At 49.8% G+C, this 14887-nt stretch overlaps 2 protein-coding genes and 1 long non-coding RNA gene across 5 annotated transcripts; 1 reads left to right on the top strand and 2 right to left on the bottom strand.

Annotated features, from left to right (window-relative positions):
• Nucleotides 1-2405: 2405 nt before the first annotated feature.
• Nucleotides 2406-4177, bottom strand: LOC103643152 (uncharacterized). The gene is made up of 2 exons (XR_560833.4): nucleotides 3872-4177; nucleotides 2406-2714 (listed from the first exon to the last, which is right to left on the bottom strand). It is a non-coding gene; the product is annotated as an uncharacterized lncRNA (long non-coding RNA).
• A 170-nt stretch (nucleotides 4178-4347) lies between these two features.
• LOC100284555 (phosphoglycerate mutase gpmB) lies at nucleotides 4348-8860 on the top strand. 3 transcript variants are annotated; one of them, XM_023302360.2, is made up of 6 exons: nucleotides 4348-4777; nucleotides 6244-6294; nucleotides 6368-6478; nucleotides 7123-7254; nucleotides 7865-7940; nucleotides 8126-8651. In XM_023302360.2, exons 1-6 carry the CDS (start codon nucleotides 4454-4456, stop codon nucleotides 8350-8352), a joined length of 921 nt encoding a protein of 306 aa, XP_023158128.1. In that variant the 5' UTR covers nucleotides 4348-4453; the 3' UTR covers nucleotides 8353-8651. The 3 variants fall into 3 exon arrangements, with proteins under 3 accessions (XP_023158128.1, XP_023158130.1, NP_001150922.2); XM_023302362.2 differs by having other exon boundaries at nucleotides 4381-4777; nucleotides 8028-8638; NM_001157450.2 differs by having other exon boundaries at nucleotides 4406-4777; nucleotides 8055-8860.
• Nucleotides 8861-9233: 373 nt separating this feature from the next.
• Nucleotides 9234-12533, bottom strand: LOC100191284 (Short-chain dehydrogenase/reductase SDR). Its single transcript, NM_001136718.2, has 5 exons — nucleotides 12195-12533; nucleotides 11790-12061; nucleotides 11566-11659; nucleotides 11343-11454; nucleotides 9234-9874 (listed from the first exon to the last, which is right to left on the bottom strand). The coding sequence occupies exons 1-5, from the start codon at nucleotides 12337-12339 to the stop codon at nucleotides 9724-9726; spliced, it is 774 nt and encodes a 257-aa protein (NP_001130190.1). The 5' UTR covers nucleotides 12340-12533; the 3' UTR covers nucleotides 9234-9723.
• Nucleotides 12534-14887: the final 2354 nt, after the last annotated feature.

The following is a 14887-nucleotide window of genomic DNA, read 5'->3' as shown; positions in this document are numbered from 1 at the left end:
CCGCAGTCACTTCGCCGCTCTACTGACCGGTCTGACAAGAGGACAGCGCCGCCTGCGCCGCTCCGACTGCTGAGCCACCCGACAGAGTGAAGCTGACAGCAGCCAAGGTCGGCCTCGGGCGTCATAGGAAACTCCGCCTCGCCCGACCCCAGGGCTCGGACTCGGGCTCAGCCCCGGAAGACGGCGAACTCCGCTCCGCCCGACCCAGGGCTCGGACTCGGGCTCAGCCCCGGAAGACGGCGAACTCCGCTCCGCCCGACCCAGGGCTCGGACTCAGGCTCAGCCCCGGAAGACGGCGAACTCTGCTCCGCCCGACCCAGGGCTCGGACATGGGCTCAGCCCCGGAAGACGGCGAACTCCGCTCCGCCCGACCCAGGGCTCGGACTCGGGCTCAGCCCCGGAAGACGGCGAACTCCGCTCCGCCCGACCTAGGGCCCGGACATGGGCTCAACCCCGGAAGACGACGAACTCCGCCTCGCCCGACCCCAGGGCTCGGACTTGGGCTCAGCCCCAGGAGACGACAGACTCCGCTTCGCCCGACCCCAGGGCTCGGACTCAGCCCTGGCCTCAGCCGACGGTCTCCGCCTCGCCCGACCCAGGGGCTCGGACTCGACCACGGCCACGGAAGACAGACTCGACCTCGACCTCGGAGGAGCCTCCACATCGCCCAACCTAGGGCGCGGACCGACCACGTCGACAGGAGGCGCCATCATTACCCTACCCCGAGCTGACTCAGGCTATAGGGAACAAGACCGGCGTCCTATCTGGCTCGCTCCGCCAGATAGGCAATGATGGCGCCCCGCACGCTCTGTGACGACGGCAGCTCTCGGCCCCCTTACGGAAGCAAGAGGACGTCAGCAAGGACTCGACAGCCCCGACAGCTGTCCTTCCGCCAAGCTCCAGCGCTCCTTCGACGGCCACGACACCACACGAACCGGGTGCCAAGACCTCTCCGGCTGCCACGATGACATGTACTTAGGGCGCTAGCTCTCCTCCGCTAGACACGTAGCACTCTGCTACACCCCCCATTGTACACCTGGATCCTCTCCTTACGCCTATAAAAGGGAGGACCAGGGCCCTCTTACAGAGGGTTGGCCCGCGCGGAGAAGGACAGGACGGCGCTCGCGCAAGGCCGCTCGCTCCCACTCCCGCGTGGACGCTTGTATCCCCCTACTGCAAGCGCACCCGACTCAGGCGCGGGGCTAACACGAAGGCCGCGGGATCCGCTCTCTCACGCCTGCCTCCCTCCGGCTGCTTCCTTTCCCCCTTCGCGTTCCGCCTCGCGTCGACCCATCTGGGCTGGGGCACGCTGCGACAATTCACTCGTCGGTCCAGGGACCCCCCGGGTTTCGAAACACCGACATTTAGGCATATTAGTAATGTAACCATCTTCGTAGCTTTTGTTTTTGTTACAGTAAGGCATGAAAATCCTTTTCTTTTTCAGGAAAAGCTTCTATGTTGTCAAAAAAGATTGCTACCTAGTCATTACCTGAGAATGCAGGAGGTGCTGATGAGATCTTATGGATGAGTGGCCAACGATAAGCAAAAGCAGTGGAAGACTTATCTAGGTTGAATATGTAACTATATCACTATATGGATTGTGCCGCTGATTGACCGGTTTAATTAATTCCGTACCACAAGCTTTAGGTCTGGTAAGAAGATGGATCAGAGTGGTATATTGGAAGAGCTCAGAAGAAGTCAGAAAGAGAGATGGAACTAAAAAAGGAGATTTGAGAAAATCTTGAAAGATGGTGCTGACAAATATCAAGGACTGAACTTATATATCAAGAACTTGGATGATAGCAGTGGAGATGATCAAGTTCGTGAATTGTTCTCTAACTTTGGCAAAATTACTTCATACAAGGTGATTTGATCGACTTTTACGCTTTGCAATCATTTACCTTACCTCTGTCTTTCGATGGTATATGTTGGCTAACTATATTTGTGAAATAGGTGGTGCGTGATCAAAATGGAAGGATTTCTTTTTTAATAAATTCTTACTATAATAACGATGTGTTACCTCTTAAGGTATTGTCAAAACAATAATTTTAAATGACGTTAGTGTTTGTACTTTGTCAAATATATAAATTTAAAAGTTAGGATCACATCTGATCCGGTTCATGTTCACGATCCAAGTGAGTTCGAAGATTGTTATTTTATTTTTTAATCACAAATCCCTGTATTTGTTTATGATAATTATTTGTAAACTAAAAACCCCACCTTTCTCACTGTCAAACACATTAAGGCTATGTTCGGTTGTTCGGGTTTTAATCCCCAGGCTGATTTTTTCCGCTCGGGGTTCAAGTGGATCCCGGACTGCACACTCTATCCTCTCGGTGGATAATTTCCATACCGACTTAATTCCCTGCCTCATCTGATGCATTCGGTTAGACAGGGAACTCAAGTTCACACAATTTTCAAGCTTCCATTGTATATACACAATATATATATACACACACAATATATGGTTGGAAATTGCAAGACACTTCCAACAAGAGTTGATACATACTCATCACATACAATCTTTAACTTTAATAAACTAATAAAGCAATGTGCAAATACTCTATGTTCTCATAGGACTACATAAATAAAACGGATAGTAATTAGAGTCAAATCCTCTTAGTCTATGATCATGGACTTATACCGCGCCTTAGAAACTCTTCTAGGATAAAAGAGAGTTTACAACTCCACATACAACTCCAGAGGGGCCACTCCTGCAGAGCATTATGGAAGTGAAAGATCCTAATCAGTATTGTTTTCAGAAATGATGTCAATTCATAGTATGCTGTGGATAGTTTCAGCTACAAATTTCTACAATCTTGAAAACACTATAACTAAAATACAGTTGGCCTTGAAGTAGTAACTAAATACAATGGGAAAAAATGGTACTGTAAATTATTCGATTGAACCTCATTTGGGTGCCAACAATGCTATAGTCAGAACAGAAAAGAGTTCAAGCCAAAGCTAATCTGTAAATTATTCTCTTAATACAACAAAATGCATATACAATAGCACACCTAGCTAAAATTGTTTTCATGTGGTAGAAAGCCCTAGAGCCTTTATATGTTAAATGAGAGGACAATGGTTTGAATAAAAATGCAACACAAATTCTACTTCTACATAGTGTCCGTGGAACAAGTACACTTGGTATTCTTGGATGGGGCAGAAAATCAAGTGAGAAGAGACCTTAAATCACTGTAAAGTTAGATTTACTATTAAAAAGAAAGAATACTACTACACCATATACAGATTTGTGATTAATGAAAGGAATAAAAAGGGAAGGGCTATGCTTTCAGACGTTTTTATAAATTGATAGGTAGATGGCATTGATTCAGGTCGTTTAAGGAAGAAAACCAAATGTTAAAATATATAACACAGGGAGCTACTAGTGCAACTTTGGATGGATGTTATGGCGGTATTCAGATATGCCTATTAATCTAATCAATATCATATTCAAAATTTTAGATACGGTGACCTGATGAATTTTAGTAGCAGTCCTCAATCTTGCTCGTCATTAATGTTTTTTGCTGCTTGACGACATGCACATGGAAGGGCTTCTCGCGGCGGCGACGATAAAGCAGACAGAGCGCAGAGGCAGAGATAAACATGGTGAGAAGAGGACAAAGATTTCGCCATCTAGCCATCTCGCCCAGGCAGCCAGGAGAGGAGAGGCAATCAGGTCACACGGCAATGAATAGGACGGAGTGACATCACCTGCTGCTCTGCAAGGGAATAGAAAGCTCCCTCGTTGGAGGCCAACAGAGCGACCTCATCGGACGGAGCTAACAGTGCGAACGGAAAGCTCCAACTGTGCTGCAAGGACCACCCAGCGTATTGCGAGATTCAATAGCCTAGGGAGAAAGAAGCAGACCTATAAGAACACGGACGCAGGGTAGATCAACGCCGGAGAGCCGTCGCCGCCACCGCCGCCGCCTCGTGCCCTTCATTTGTGATGCCTCAGCTCCTTTGCGTGAGATATTTTCCACCCCGCAGGGACCGGGCGTGGTTCTCGGTCTGGAACGAAGAGGAAATACCGGGATACGGTCCATACGGGGGTTAACCGAATGCACGTTTTTTTGTGGGCTGGGCTTCTTTCCAAACGAGGGAGGTCCACGGGGTTTGGTCCCTGTTCCCGGGCGGGAAGTGCTTAAACGAACATGGCCTAAAGAAATAAATTAACCTGGCGCGCAGGGCGCGTTAGCTATAGCTACTGGTAGACTAAAAAAGTTTCGGAAGCCGCTGCTATTCGACCAAACAGCTTCAACTCTTCTGATGGCTATCATATCATAGCAGTTTATTCGCAGCAGAGAGATAACACCTCTGAAAGCCATAGAACGAGGCCGTAACTTTAGACCTTCCTTCGGCAAAAAAAACTACGGCCCATCCGCTAATTTTGGCTCGGCCCATAACAATTCTGATTACGCGACTCGCTGATCGCCAGCTTGTGGTCGCGATGCCGTACACCGGATATCCTCTAGCGCCTTCCCACAATCGCGCTTCTGCGGTTCTGCCGCCGACGTCCGCGCCGCCGACGTCCGCGCCCGCGTCCCTCGCTGCTTTGCCCTCTCCACCCTCCGCCATCACCGCCGCGGCGTCCTTCTGTACCGGATCCGTCGCAGCCACCACTCCGCAGATCCGCTGGGTTGACGTCCACGGAGCTGCTCCGGGGATGTCGTCCTCCGCTTCCAGCGTCGAGGGCGACGCCGCCGGAGAGTTCACGGAGGTCGTAATCGTGCGTCACGGCGAGACGTCATGGAACGCCTCGCGCATCATACAGGTGCCGCCTGCTTGCTTCTCCTCCCTCATCCTGCCTGCCAATTGGTCTTCACTGCTGGTTTAAACTGGGAAAATACTGTGATGGAGGAATTCTGAGGGACCTAAGATGTGTGCACTAGTTCTTAATGGTTGGATTAGTGCTTCGTCCTTGTAGGCGCTACTCCAGAACTCCTTTCTCAAGTGAAGGTATAAAAAAACTGAGGATTTTTGTTGGCTACAATGATTACACTGCAGTATATGTGTGTCTGTTATTAGGGCATGTTTGGATACGTGGCTAAAAATTAGCTCAAATTAGCTATAGTTGGCTAGCTAATGTAGCTAACAACTACTCCCTCTAGTCCTAAAAATCAAGTCGTTTTGGACAAGGTTTGAGTCAAACATATAAAACTTTGAGTACTAATAACAGTTTTGTTATTTAGTTTTGAAATCTAACAGTCATATATATAGATTTATCTTAAAAAGTACTTTTGCAAAAGTATAAATATATTAAGAGTTTGTTTTTATTTTAAGAAAAAAACATTGGTCAAAACTATATTTTGGGGACCGTGTCGCTGTCCTAAACGACTTGTATTTTGATACTAGAGGGAGTACTTGTATACTTGTCTAAAAAAATTAGACCATCTATTAGCCCTCCTTTCTGGATGCATTAGAGCTAATTTGGGATAATTTTTAGCTAGCTAGCAATTAGTCCTTGGATCCAAACAGACTCTTAGTATTGCGGTAACTAGTGGAATTTGATCTACTCATGCAGCCAACTATGATGTTTTGTCATCTTGTTAAGACTTTGTTCGGTTGCATGGGGATTGGAGAGGATTGAGGGGATTAAATCCCTTTCTATTCAATTTTGACTAGCAAGGGATTTAATCCGCTTCAATCCCCTTCAATCCACTCCTAACCGAAAAAGGAATGTTTGTTCATTCCCAGCTTTCACTGCACATAGAACAGTACAAGAATCTCCTTCTTGGGTTGTTGAGATGTGGGCGTCTTATAATTTGTTTGGAATGGAGGGAGTATTAACATTTTTTCTCATGTAATGCATATGCACTTATCTCAGATAGTTTATGCCTCTTGTGATACATATCTATGGAAATCAATAGCATGACCGATGTGTCCTTTCTCCTTTGCTACATTTGTTTGCTAGGCCTTAGGGACAACTTCTCTTCTTCTCTTGGAACACCCTTGAGTTAATTTTAAAGTTGATGGGCAGCAGTACATTATATTAGTAATACAATTTTGCAAATAAAAGAAAAATAACAGTGCTAGTCATTTTTTATAACTCAAGTGCTTGTTTGATGGAAATTGGAAATATATTGTTTTATACCCCGGACTTAGCTAGCTGATTATCACCATGAACCTGACACCCTGCCTTAACTGGGAAATTAATAGTCACTGAGAAATCATGTATTGTTAAGCTCTTTGATTGTCAAGAGTGTTTTTTAACTCCACACTGGTATCATACTGCACCAGGGACACTTGGATGCAGAGCTTAATGATATTGGAAGGCAGCAAGCTGTTGCGGTATGTTATGATTTATACTGGTTTTCACTAGATATTTTTAGTAGTGTTTCTTATGAGGAGTTTTATCTCAAAGGTTGCTCATCGTCTTTCTAAAGAAGTGAAACCAGTTGCCATATACTCTTCTGATCTGAAGCGAGCAGCAGAGACTGCGCAAACAATTGCAAGAATTTGCAATGTGCCAAATGTATGCCCATTCTACTCACCCCCTCTTATGTTGTGTGTACATTTTTCTTGGCGTGTTACTTCTGTGTAGGGATGACAATGGGTCGGGTGGAGCAAAAACCCGCCCGCGATCGCACCTGTGAAGACTACCAAAACCCGCCCACGATCGCACCCGCGGGTGCTATTCCAAACCCGCACCTGAACCCGTCGGGTTTCGGGTCACCCGCGGATTTTACTGGGTGTACACTTCTAAACAATAATTTGGCAATAAGCAATTAAGTAGCAATAATAGTTGAGTTATATGTACGTATTTTAAACATTTTCACATTGAGCAACAACAAAACATTTCATGAATCATTAGCCAATTTACTTATTCAAAATAATTATTATTGTATCTTAATTATTTTTTGCGCAAAATAAAGAATGAACCATATTTCGGGTTGAAATACACACCCACGAAACTTCGGGTCGGGTGTGGGTTGCACTCGCGGGTCAAAATCTTCACTCGTACCCACACCTGTCGGGTCGGGTACCTGTTTGGTTTCGGGTTTGCGGGTTAAAATTGCCATCTCTACTTTTGTGATTGGAAAAATACTGATTGTACATGGTTCAGTTGCTTGTATAATTCTTAATGGAGCTTAATGGATGCAACGCTTAATCACCTAGGTCGTGTTCGATCCAGCACTGAGAGAAAGACACATTGGAGATCTGCAAGGCATGACGCTTCAAGATGCTGCTACAGAGAGGCCAGAGGCATACAAAGCTTTTATGTCCCACAAGAGAAATCAACAAGTTCCTGTGAGTGTCCTTATAATCTATCGACAAGTATTATGCTTAGCATTACTGCACATGCTAAGATGTGCTGAAGCATCACATGAGTAATGTTATGGATGTTCTGAAGCATAGATGAATAAACCTTGCGCATTAAATGGCTCATGGTCTATTACTATGTATGTATCAGCAGTTCAAACTGGAATATACAGTGATTTCCCACATCCAAATTCGGTGTGCCAAGTATAGTTTGCTACTGGTGAAATAAGATCAAGCTTGTCAGGAGGAAGCTGATTGCTGCATCTATAGACAGCTAACTCTTACAGGCTTATGTATATCTATAGCCAACTTGGACTGATAAAAGCTCAGCATTCCAATCAAGTCAGTACTCATTTAGTTATGCATACACAGTTCCCCGAGACAGTTGAACCATTACACAAGCAATAAAATCCATAAATTTATTACCTCTTTTTCCTTGAGTTATGCTGTATCTGGAAATAACAGCTTGGTTTTCGTGATTTTCACATCCGATCTCCATGAAGTTTTTTTTTCACTAGATTTATTCTTAGCTTAGCCGCATGCAGTAGATCCTCTGGTGCAATGCAATGTTCCCTGACTCTTTGACTTGGTTTCTCAGGGTGGTGGAGAGAGTCTTGATCAACTGTCGGAGCGATGTGTGTCTTTTCTGTACGACATTGTTGGTAAACACAAAGGTAAGCGGTGAACTTCATTCCTGGGCTCCCTGTGGCCTTCTTCTGATCCTTATTACAAGTAAATTCGATTCACTGATATTTCCATAGACACGGCTGCTTGGGTCGTTTTATTAGGCATGTCGAAGAAATGCTACTCTGATGTTTGCCTGTGAGGCTGATGAACCCACCACCGTCTACTGACACAGGGGAGCGAGTTATCCTGGTTTCACATGGCGGCACCATCAGAGAGCTCTACAGACACGTGAGTCCCACGAAGCCGCTCCACGGCAAAATACACAACACGTCGGTGAGCGTCATCCTCGTGTCCGACGCCACCGGCCGGTGCATCGTCAAGATGTGCGGGGACGTCAGCCACCTCCAGGAGACGGGCGTCCTGGAGAACGCCTTCGGTGGCGACAAGACCTCCGCCTGAGATTCCAACATTCATCACGCGCCGAGAGCTCTCGGCAATTATCACGCGCCGAGTGAGCGCTCGTTTCGGCCGTCTTTTTTTCCACTGTACCAATCATCCTGTTGCTACCAGTAGTGGTCTAGCGGAGAATGATGCACACTTCCCCCCGCTGGGAACGCGGCGATTTTTGCTGGAACAGTTGAAGGCCGAGCCGGGGCGAATCCTTTTGGCCTGGCCGTGCACTGCTTGCTGAACTGCACGTACGCATGTGGAGCTGAAACGATCTGCGTTCGCTCATGTTCGTCCACATCCGTGGATCATGGGTCTATTCTGTTCTTGCGGCTGTTTGCGCACTGAGATGGCGGTGCCGGACCGGATGCATGGCGTGCGATCGGGCACGACGGCTGCCCCTTCCCCGGGTAGGGACTAGTGAGGGCACGCATAGTGCTGTGATGGATGTTTTTTTCGTCAGAAGCAGTTGCCAGACGTTTTTACTATTCTTCGAAATGAGGCACCAACAGTTTCAGCCACAGCGCACGTCGCAAGTTCGTTAGCCTTTTGTCAGCCCAGACAGTACAGGTCAGTAGTTGCTTCTGCTTCTGAAGGCACTTGACTTGTGAGGCTCTGCGAGCGAAACCAGCACCGACAGATGCTGTGCGTCGACGTGGAAGCTGGAGCTTCCAGGGACACATCATGACGTCCCTTTCGTCCAAAAGTACACCATGATTGCAGTCCTGTACTGGTAACCACTCGTCGCGTGCCACGCTTGGCACAAATGCAGCCCTTCTCTTCCACCTAAAAGTGCGGCTGGAATACTCTGTGCAGCCATAACGGCCAGTACAAAGAGAGGCGAAGTCAACCAACCATGTATGCAGTATGCACGTACGTAGCCCAGGATACAATAGTCAGAGTCTCACGGATGCTGCTCAATTCAAGTGGGTAGCGACCACTAAGCACAATCCTCCACATATACGGACTAGCTCATGTGTAACAACGGGCGCACACATCCATCACACATGAGAGCTTTCCGGAGGCCGGTCGCCGGCGGCGGCGGCGACGGGTACAGGATGCGACGGAGACGCACGCGCGGTCGCTCTCGGCCGCAATCGACGCACAGAACCCGCGGTCGGACCAGCGACGGGCATCTCACACCAAATGATGAGAAAAGGGGGGGCTAGCTAGAGCCGCGCCAACGTGCGGCGCGGGACGGGGACACGATTCCCGGCCCGCAGCCGCGCGCGCGCACACACGATTTACAGGGCACGACGTATACATACACAACAAGACCCACTTGTCCCTCTCTCCTGCTTGATCGGGAACGCGCCCGGCCGGTAGCAGTCCACTAAAGATTCCAGGGACCGTACGTACAGCAGCGGCGGCTAGCTGCTGCTGCTACATGAAGGACGGCGACCGGATGTCCATCTCCTGCGTCCAAGCGCTCTTGTCCTGGGCGTGGACGTGCCAGTAGCTCTGCGCCACCGCGTCCGGGTCCGCGCCCGCGCCCGCCGTGTCGCCGCCGGCCCTGCTGCTCCTCGTCAGCGACCTGGCCAAACGACGAAGACGAGATCATCAGCTAGAGCAACACGATCGAGTGACATTGGTCTTTTTCTTTTTTTTCTTTTCCCTGTATGACCGGCCGGCCGGCCGGCTATATACGTGGACGACCGCGAGTGGAGCTGGCTGGCGTGGAAAGCAAGCACGAAGCTCGCACGTCGTTCTCGACCTAGCTTGTCGTGGATCCGGCGCCCCGGGGCACCGCACCGAATCAAAGCTCGGCAGCAGGCAGCAGGCAGCCGGCGGACATGTGGCGCGACCGAGCCAGGCGGCGGCACCACGCGTCCTTCCTGGCCTAAAAGTGGGGGCGTGCACGCGGCAGCCGCGGCGGGGGCGGCGCGCGCGCCGGAACAAAAGTCCGGAACGCGGGCGCGCGGCAGCATATACCGTCCGGCGTCCGCGGGGTGGGGGCCAAAAGGCTTCCGATCGACGTGCGTGGCAAACGGCCGAGCCAGGTGTGAGGTGCGCTGGGGTCTCCGAGCAGCCTGGAGGGTGCGAAAAGCGCACGCGGATCCTCTCTCAAGCCCGACGGGTTTATTATTTTTTTTTGTATGGTGCGTTGATGGTCGATCTATGGACGTTCGCTTCTGCAAGAAGCCGCTGCACAGCTGCGACTATGGCAGTTTAATAGTTAAAATAATTGAACTAATTTTGGAGTATATATATATGGTCGATATAACACGATGCAAGTAGCTAGCGGAGGGGTCGGAGGAACCGAACTGACGAGCGCGCTTCGCTCAGCGGCTACACTACTGCCTGTGTGTTACGGCAAACAGTCGATGGATGATTTGTAGGTACTATACTACTGCTTGTGTTACTGTCTGTATGGTAGAGTTTGAATATGGTGATGTGAATGGGTAAACGGCTTGATATCAGCGCCACCGTTTGGGAATGGAATGGATCCTTGCGTATTTGTTTTTGTTGTCTTTTCCTGAAAACGGCCTCCGGGCGGATCAGATCTACACGTCGGGATACCACTGGACCACCCTCCTGCCTGACTAGCTAGGGAAGGGAATTCATTCAGAGCTGAGCTCTCCACCATCTCCAAATGCGGGCGGCCTCCCTCCTCCTCTCTCTCTCTCTCTCTCTCTCTCTCTACTCATTGCCTCTCTCTCACACAGCTCAGCAGTGACAAGAACAGTATTCCCCCCCGCCTACCTGGCGCCTCCCGAGCCAGATTTTGAAATGAACTCCCTCCCTAGTCCCTAGCTAGTCTGGGGATGGGGCATGGGCATGGCATCTGCCCGCCGCTAGCTAGCGCTAGCTAGGGCTAGGGGCGGCCGCGGCCCGCCGGGCGAGCTGCCTAGTGGATGATCTCGGATCGGAGGAACTTGATGCGCGCTTCTTAAGAAAGGGGACCGGTGGCCGATACTATGCGCGCGCATCGATCGGATCGGATGATGGGGTTACTAGCTAGCTAATGAACGTACGTACGTAGCCGAGTTCTGACGACTGACCTCCTCTCGCCGATGACGCCGTCGATGATCACATGCGCAATGTGCACGCCGGCCGGCTGGAACTCCCTGGCCAGCGACTGGGACAGCCCCCGCAGGGCAAACTTGCCGCTGCCTGCACACGCATGCATGCGCGTCAAGCTAAGAATCGCTTATAAGCTAGCTAGCTACAAAGGCAGCAGGCAGGGTTTGTTGGCTCTGTAGGCGCGCGCCACCCCCCACTTACTTAGATCGGAGTAGCCGGCGAAGCCGGTGACCGACGCCGAGGAGCCCGTGAAGATGATGGTGCCCCTGCCCCTCTCCACCATGCCCGGGATGACCTGCGATGCGACGACATGCAACGCAGCGCAGGGCGGCACGCGCAGTGACTAGTGAGAGAGAGATCGGTATGTATGCGCTGTGCTGTGTCTGTGTGTGCAAGGAGGAGGAGGAAGTCCGCACCGCACGTACCTGTTGCGCGCAGTGGAAGGCCCCTCCGGCGGACACGGCGAGGGCGCGGTGGAAGGCGTCGGGGGTGACGGCGAGGAAGGGCGCGGGGCGCGCGTCCTCGTTGGCTGCAGGCGGCTCGCAGGCGTTGTAGACGAGCACCTCGACGGGGCCGAGGGAGAGCACGCCCTCGAAGGCCTCGCGCACGGACCGGGCGTCGGCGCAGTCCACCCGCAGCGCGAACACCTGCGCCTTGGCCGCCTGCGCGATCTCCTCCGCCAGCTGCGACAGCTTCTCTGCAACCACGCGCACGCACCTCTCGTGTCACTTGCTTACTTACTCACTGCGAGACGCCACGCGCGCAAGGCGCAAGGACTCAGCTTTGTGCTCCGATCGAAAGAGAGAGAGAGGATGGGAGGGAGGACGTGCCGAGGTCGCGCGAGAGGATGGCGATGGTGTAGCCCTCGGAGGCGAACTTGCGCGCCACCGCCGAGCCCAGCCTGGGGCCGACGCCGACCACGGCGGCGATGCCCCTCGAGGAGTTGGAGCCGGATACTGACCTCAGGCTCAGCATGTGGAGCGCGCGACGCGAGGGAGAAAAGAGAAGAGAGGAGGGAGAGGCGCGACTTGGCGAGAGACCAGCTGCTCCTCCTACTCTTGCTTCTTGGCGAGACAGCAAGCAAGCAGCTCCGGTTCACTGCTGTGTCCAGTTTTGAACGACTCGAGTCGTTGGCTTGGAGACCGGATGGAGAAGGGCGGTTGTCCGTTGTCCCCTCTCCCTCGGTTTCTCCGTTGCTTTTAACAGCCCCGCAGCCAGGGGGGAGGTGGATCGGATCTCCCTGGATCCAGGATTCGAAAGAGGACAATGATAAGGATTTAGAATCAAAACTAGAGTTTAAGGATAATTTATGACTATATGGCAACGATTTTCTCAATAGAAACTAGGCGCACGATACGCAGCCCCTGGATCCGCTGCTGGCCGCTACAGAGCGGGCACTGGAATCACCTAGCTTGCTCAAATTAATTTTTTTTTGGCGTTTTCGCGTCGTCGGGCAAAGGAGGGAAACAGAGAATCTGCAGTCGCCTGCCCTGCTCGATCACCAGAGATGTCCAGCACAGTGCTGCAGCTCCCGATGACACCTCGGCCGGTGTGCATGTATCATCCATGCCGCCGCCTCCGCCACCTGTATCTAGCGGACAGCGAGAGAGCAGTTTTCCACGGGTGCCTTTGAGGACAGGCATCTTGGTGTTCGTCGATGCTGGTACTTGGAGAGTCGTTGCTCTAAGGGCACTTAAAATCTAGAGCCCTAGATCAGTTTTCTAAATAGAAGAGATATATAGTTAATATAAGAAACTGTATGATACATTGGGACATCTTTAAAATCAATTATATCTTGTATTCTTTTCCATTAACATCTTAGAGACCTCTCAAAAAACAGGGTACAGAGTGTGATTGCATATGTCCTAAAAAGATGGTATCGTACAGATTTACCATACGTACTGTACATAGTACAAAAGAAATTGTACAAAAGAAGTTCATGTACATACATTACGTAAACTTCATGCATGTGTTTTTTTTAGTAATTGAGACAACTAGTAGACTAAACTTTACTCTAGTATCTTATATATATAAGATAGATTTATATCAAAGGTTGTTGAGAAAAATTGGCAATCATGAAATTGATGATATGAAGGCCACGAAGGATAATCAGGTGTTCAATATAGAAATAAATGAATGAGAAAAAGCAAATTGCAAAGGCTCAAAACATATGTATGAGCTAGCTAGGGCATTTTATTCTATGAAAAGCTAAGTAGTTAAAGTACTTGAAGAGCATTCCTATGCTGTATTCTTTTGCTTTTGCTCTTGACCCTAAAGCTAAGATTTAAGGCACTCATACTTCTTTTGTGAGCTTACATGCATGCAATGATTATTCTAACTATTACGAATCTGTTCGTGTTGAGCTATATAACTAATGTGTTTGGCAAGTATGGCCAGAAGTTTGATGGCACTCGGTCAGCACGACAACTTCAAATTCATGTTGCTGGAAAGAGAGAGGAAAATTTTGGGGAAGATCTTTGGTTCTGAAGCAGTTAGTGGAGTTTTAGCAGCCCCCATCTTGTGCTCCTCTTGCGCTCCTCCATCTTCTATGCCCTCCCAGCTGTTTGCATATGAGTTGGTATTCCATCTTGATATATAGTGACCCTATATCTGATTAAGATGAAGATTTCAACACTCTCTGAGCTGGCGATCATATGCGTTTATACCTGGTACTATCTATCCTTGCTAAAGATATATGAGGATGGCGGAGGGAGTAGTTCAGAATCAACATTTTCTCTTGTTGGTAGGAGGTGCATCGGGATTCGGGACCACCAGTGTTGGGCGTTAGCAACAACGAACTGTATCGTAGCTCAACAGCGAAAGGTCATCATCAAGTACGCTGGCCGTCCCTTGTGGCTGTGTGATTCTGATCTGATCTGATCTCGCCCGGATTTTTACATCTGGTATTCCGTTTCTAGCTGCCCTGGCTGGCACCACAGCAGGTTCTGGCTCTCCTTTTCTGGGACAGGTCAACGGGTACCATGCCATATCATCTCCGAACGTGCGAGCCAGAGACGTTTGTGTTTTAACACCATATAGAATTATGAATAATAGTACAAGTCCTACGTTGACGTTGCTACCTACGTTCATTTGTTGGAGAACCCATCCCAACGAGACGGAGAAAGAAAAACAAGAGCGAGGAAGACTGCCGTCCGCGTTGACGCGGTGGCCTAGTAGCGCGTAGGCCCACTCTAGTGGCCATGTGGGTTCGTGGCGGTATTGCAGTCACTAATAATGGGCCAAGCTCCCGTTCCACTAGTAGCAGCCCAGTACGCAGTTCACAGGATAGATTCCAGAGCATCGCCAAGCAGTCGGTATCAGTGCCCTGGAAGGGCCAGTTAAAACATGGGCCTCATGCATTGGGCCTCCCGCCTCCGTGGACCTGTACAGTGATATTTAATCTGGAGGCTATTAAGATGTTTAAGGGAGTTATTTGCATTGCAAAAAAATCTTAGAGCCGTCTCTTCGTGAAGAGACGTCTATGACTCGTAAATCAAGTAGCAACGGACGTCTCACTTCCCAC

This window comes from Zea mays, chromosome 1, assembly GCF_902167145.1.
Source record: "Zea mays cultivar B73 chromosome 1, Zm-B73-REFERENCE-NAM-5.0, whole genome shotgun sequence".
Lineage (NCBI taxonomy): Eukaryota > Viridiplantae > Streptophyta > Magnoliopsida > Poales > Poaceae > Zea > Zea mays.
This window is presented reverse-complemented; position numbering and strand designations above follow the sequence as displayed.

Excerpts from the sequence above, each read along its gene's own strand:
- LOC100284555 (XM_023302360.2), top strand. The coding sequence starts at position 4,454 with ATGCCGTACACCGGATATCCTCTAGCGCCTTCCCACAATCGCGCTTCT. Across the intron at positions 4,778-6,243 it reads ACGCCTCGCGCATCATACAG|GGACACTTGGATGCAGAGCT; the intron begins GTGCCGCCTGCT and ends ATACTGCACCAG. Across the intron at positions 6,479-7,122 it reads GAATTTGCAATGTGCCAAAT|GTCGTGTTCGATCCAGCACT; the intron begins GTATGCCCATTC and ends TTAATCACCTAG.
- LOC100191284 (NM_001136718.2), bottom strand. The coding sequence starts at position 12,339 with ATGCTGAGCCTGAGGTCAGTATCCGGCTCCAACTCCTCGAGGGGCATC. Across the intron at positions 12,062-12,194 it reads CATCCTCTCGCGCGACCTCG|AGAAGCTGTCGCAGCTGGCG; the intron begins GCACGTCCTCCC and ends GCGTGGTTGCAG. Across the intron at positions 11,455-11,565 it reads CGCCGGCTACTCCGATCTAA|GCAGCGGCAAGTTTGCCCTG; the intron begins GTAAGTGGGGGG and ends ATGCGTGTGCAG.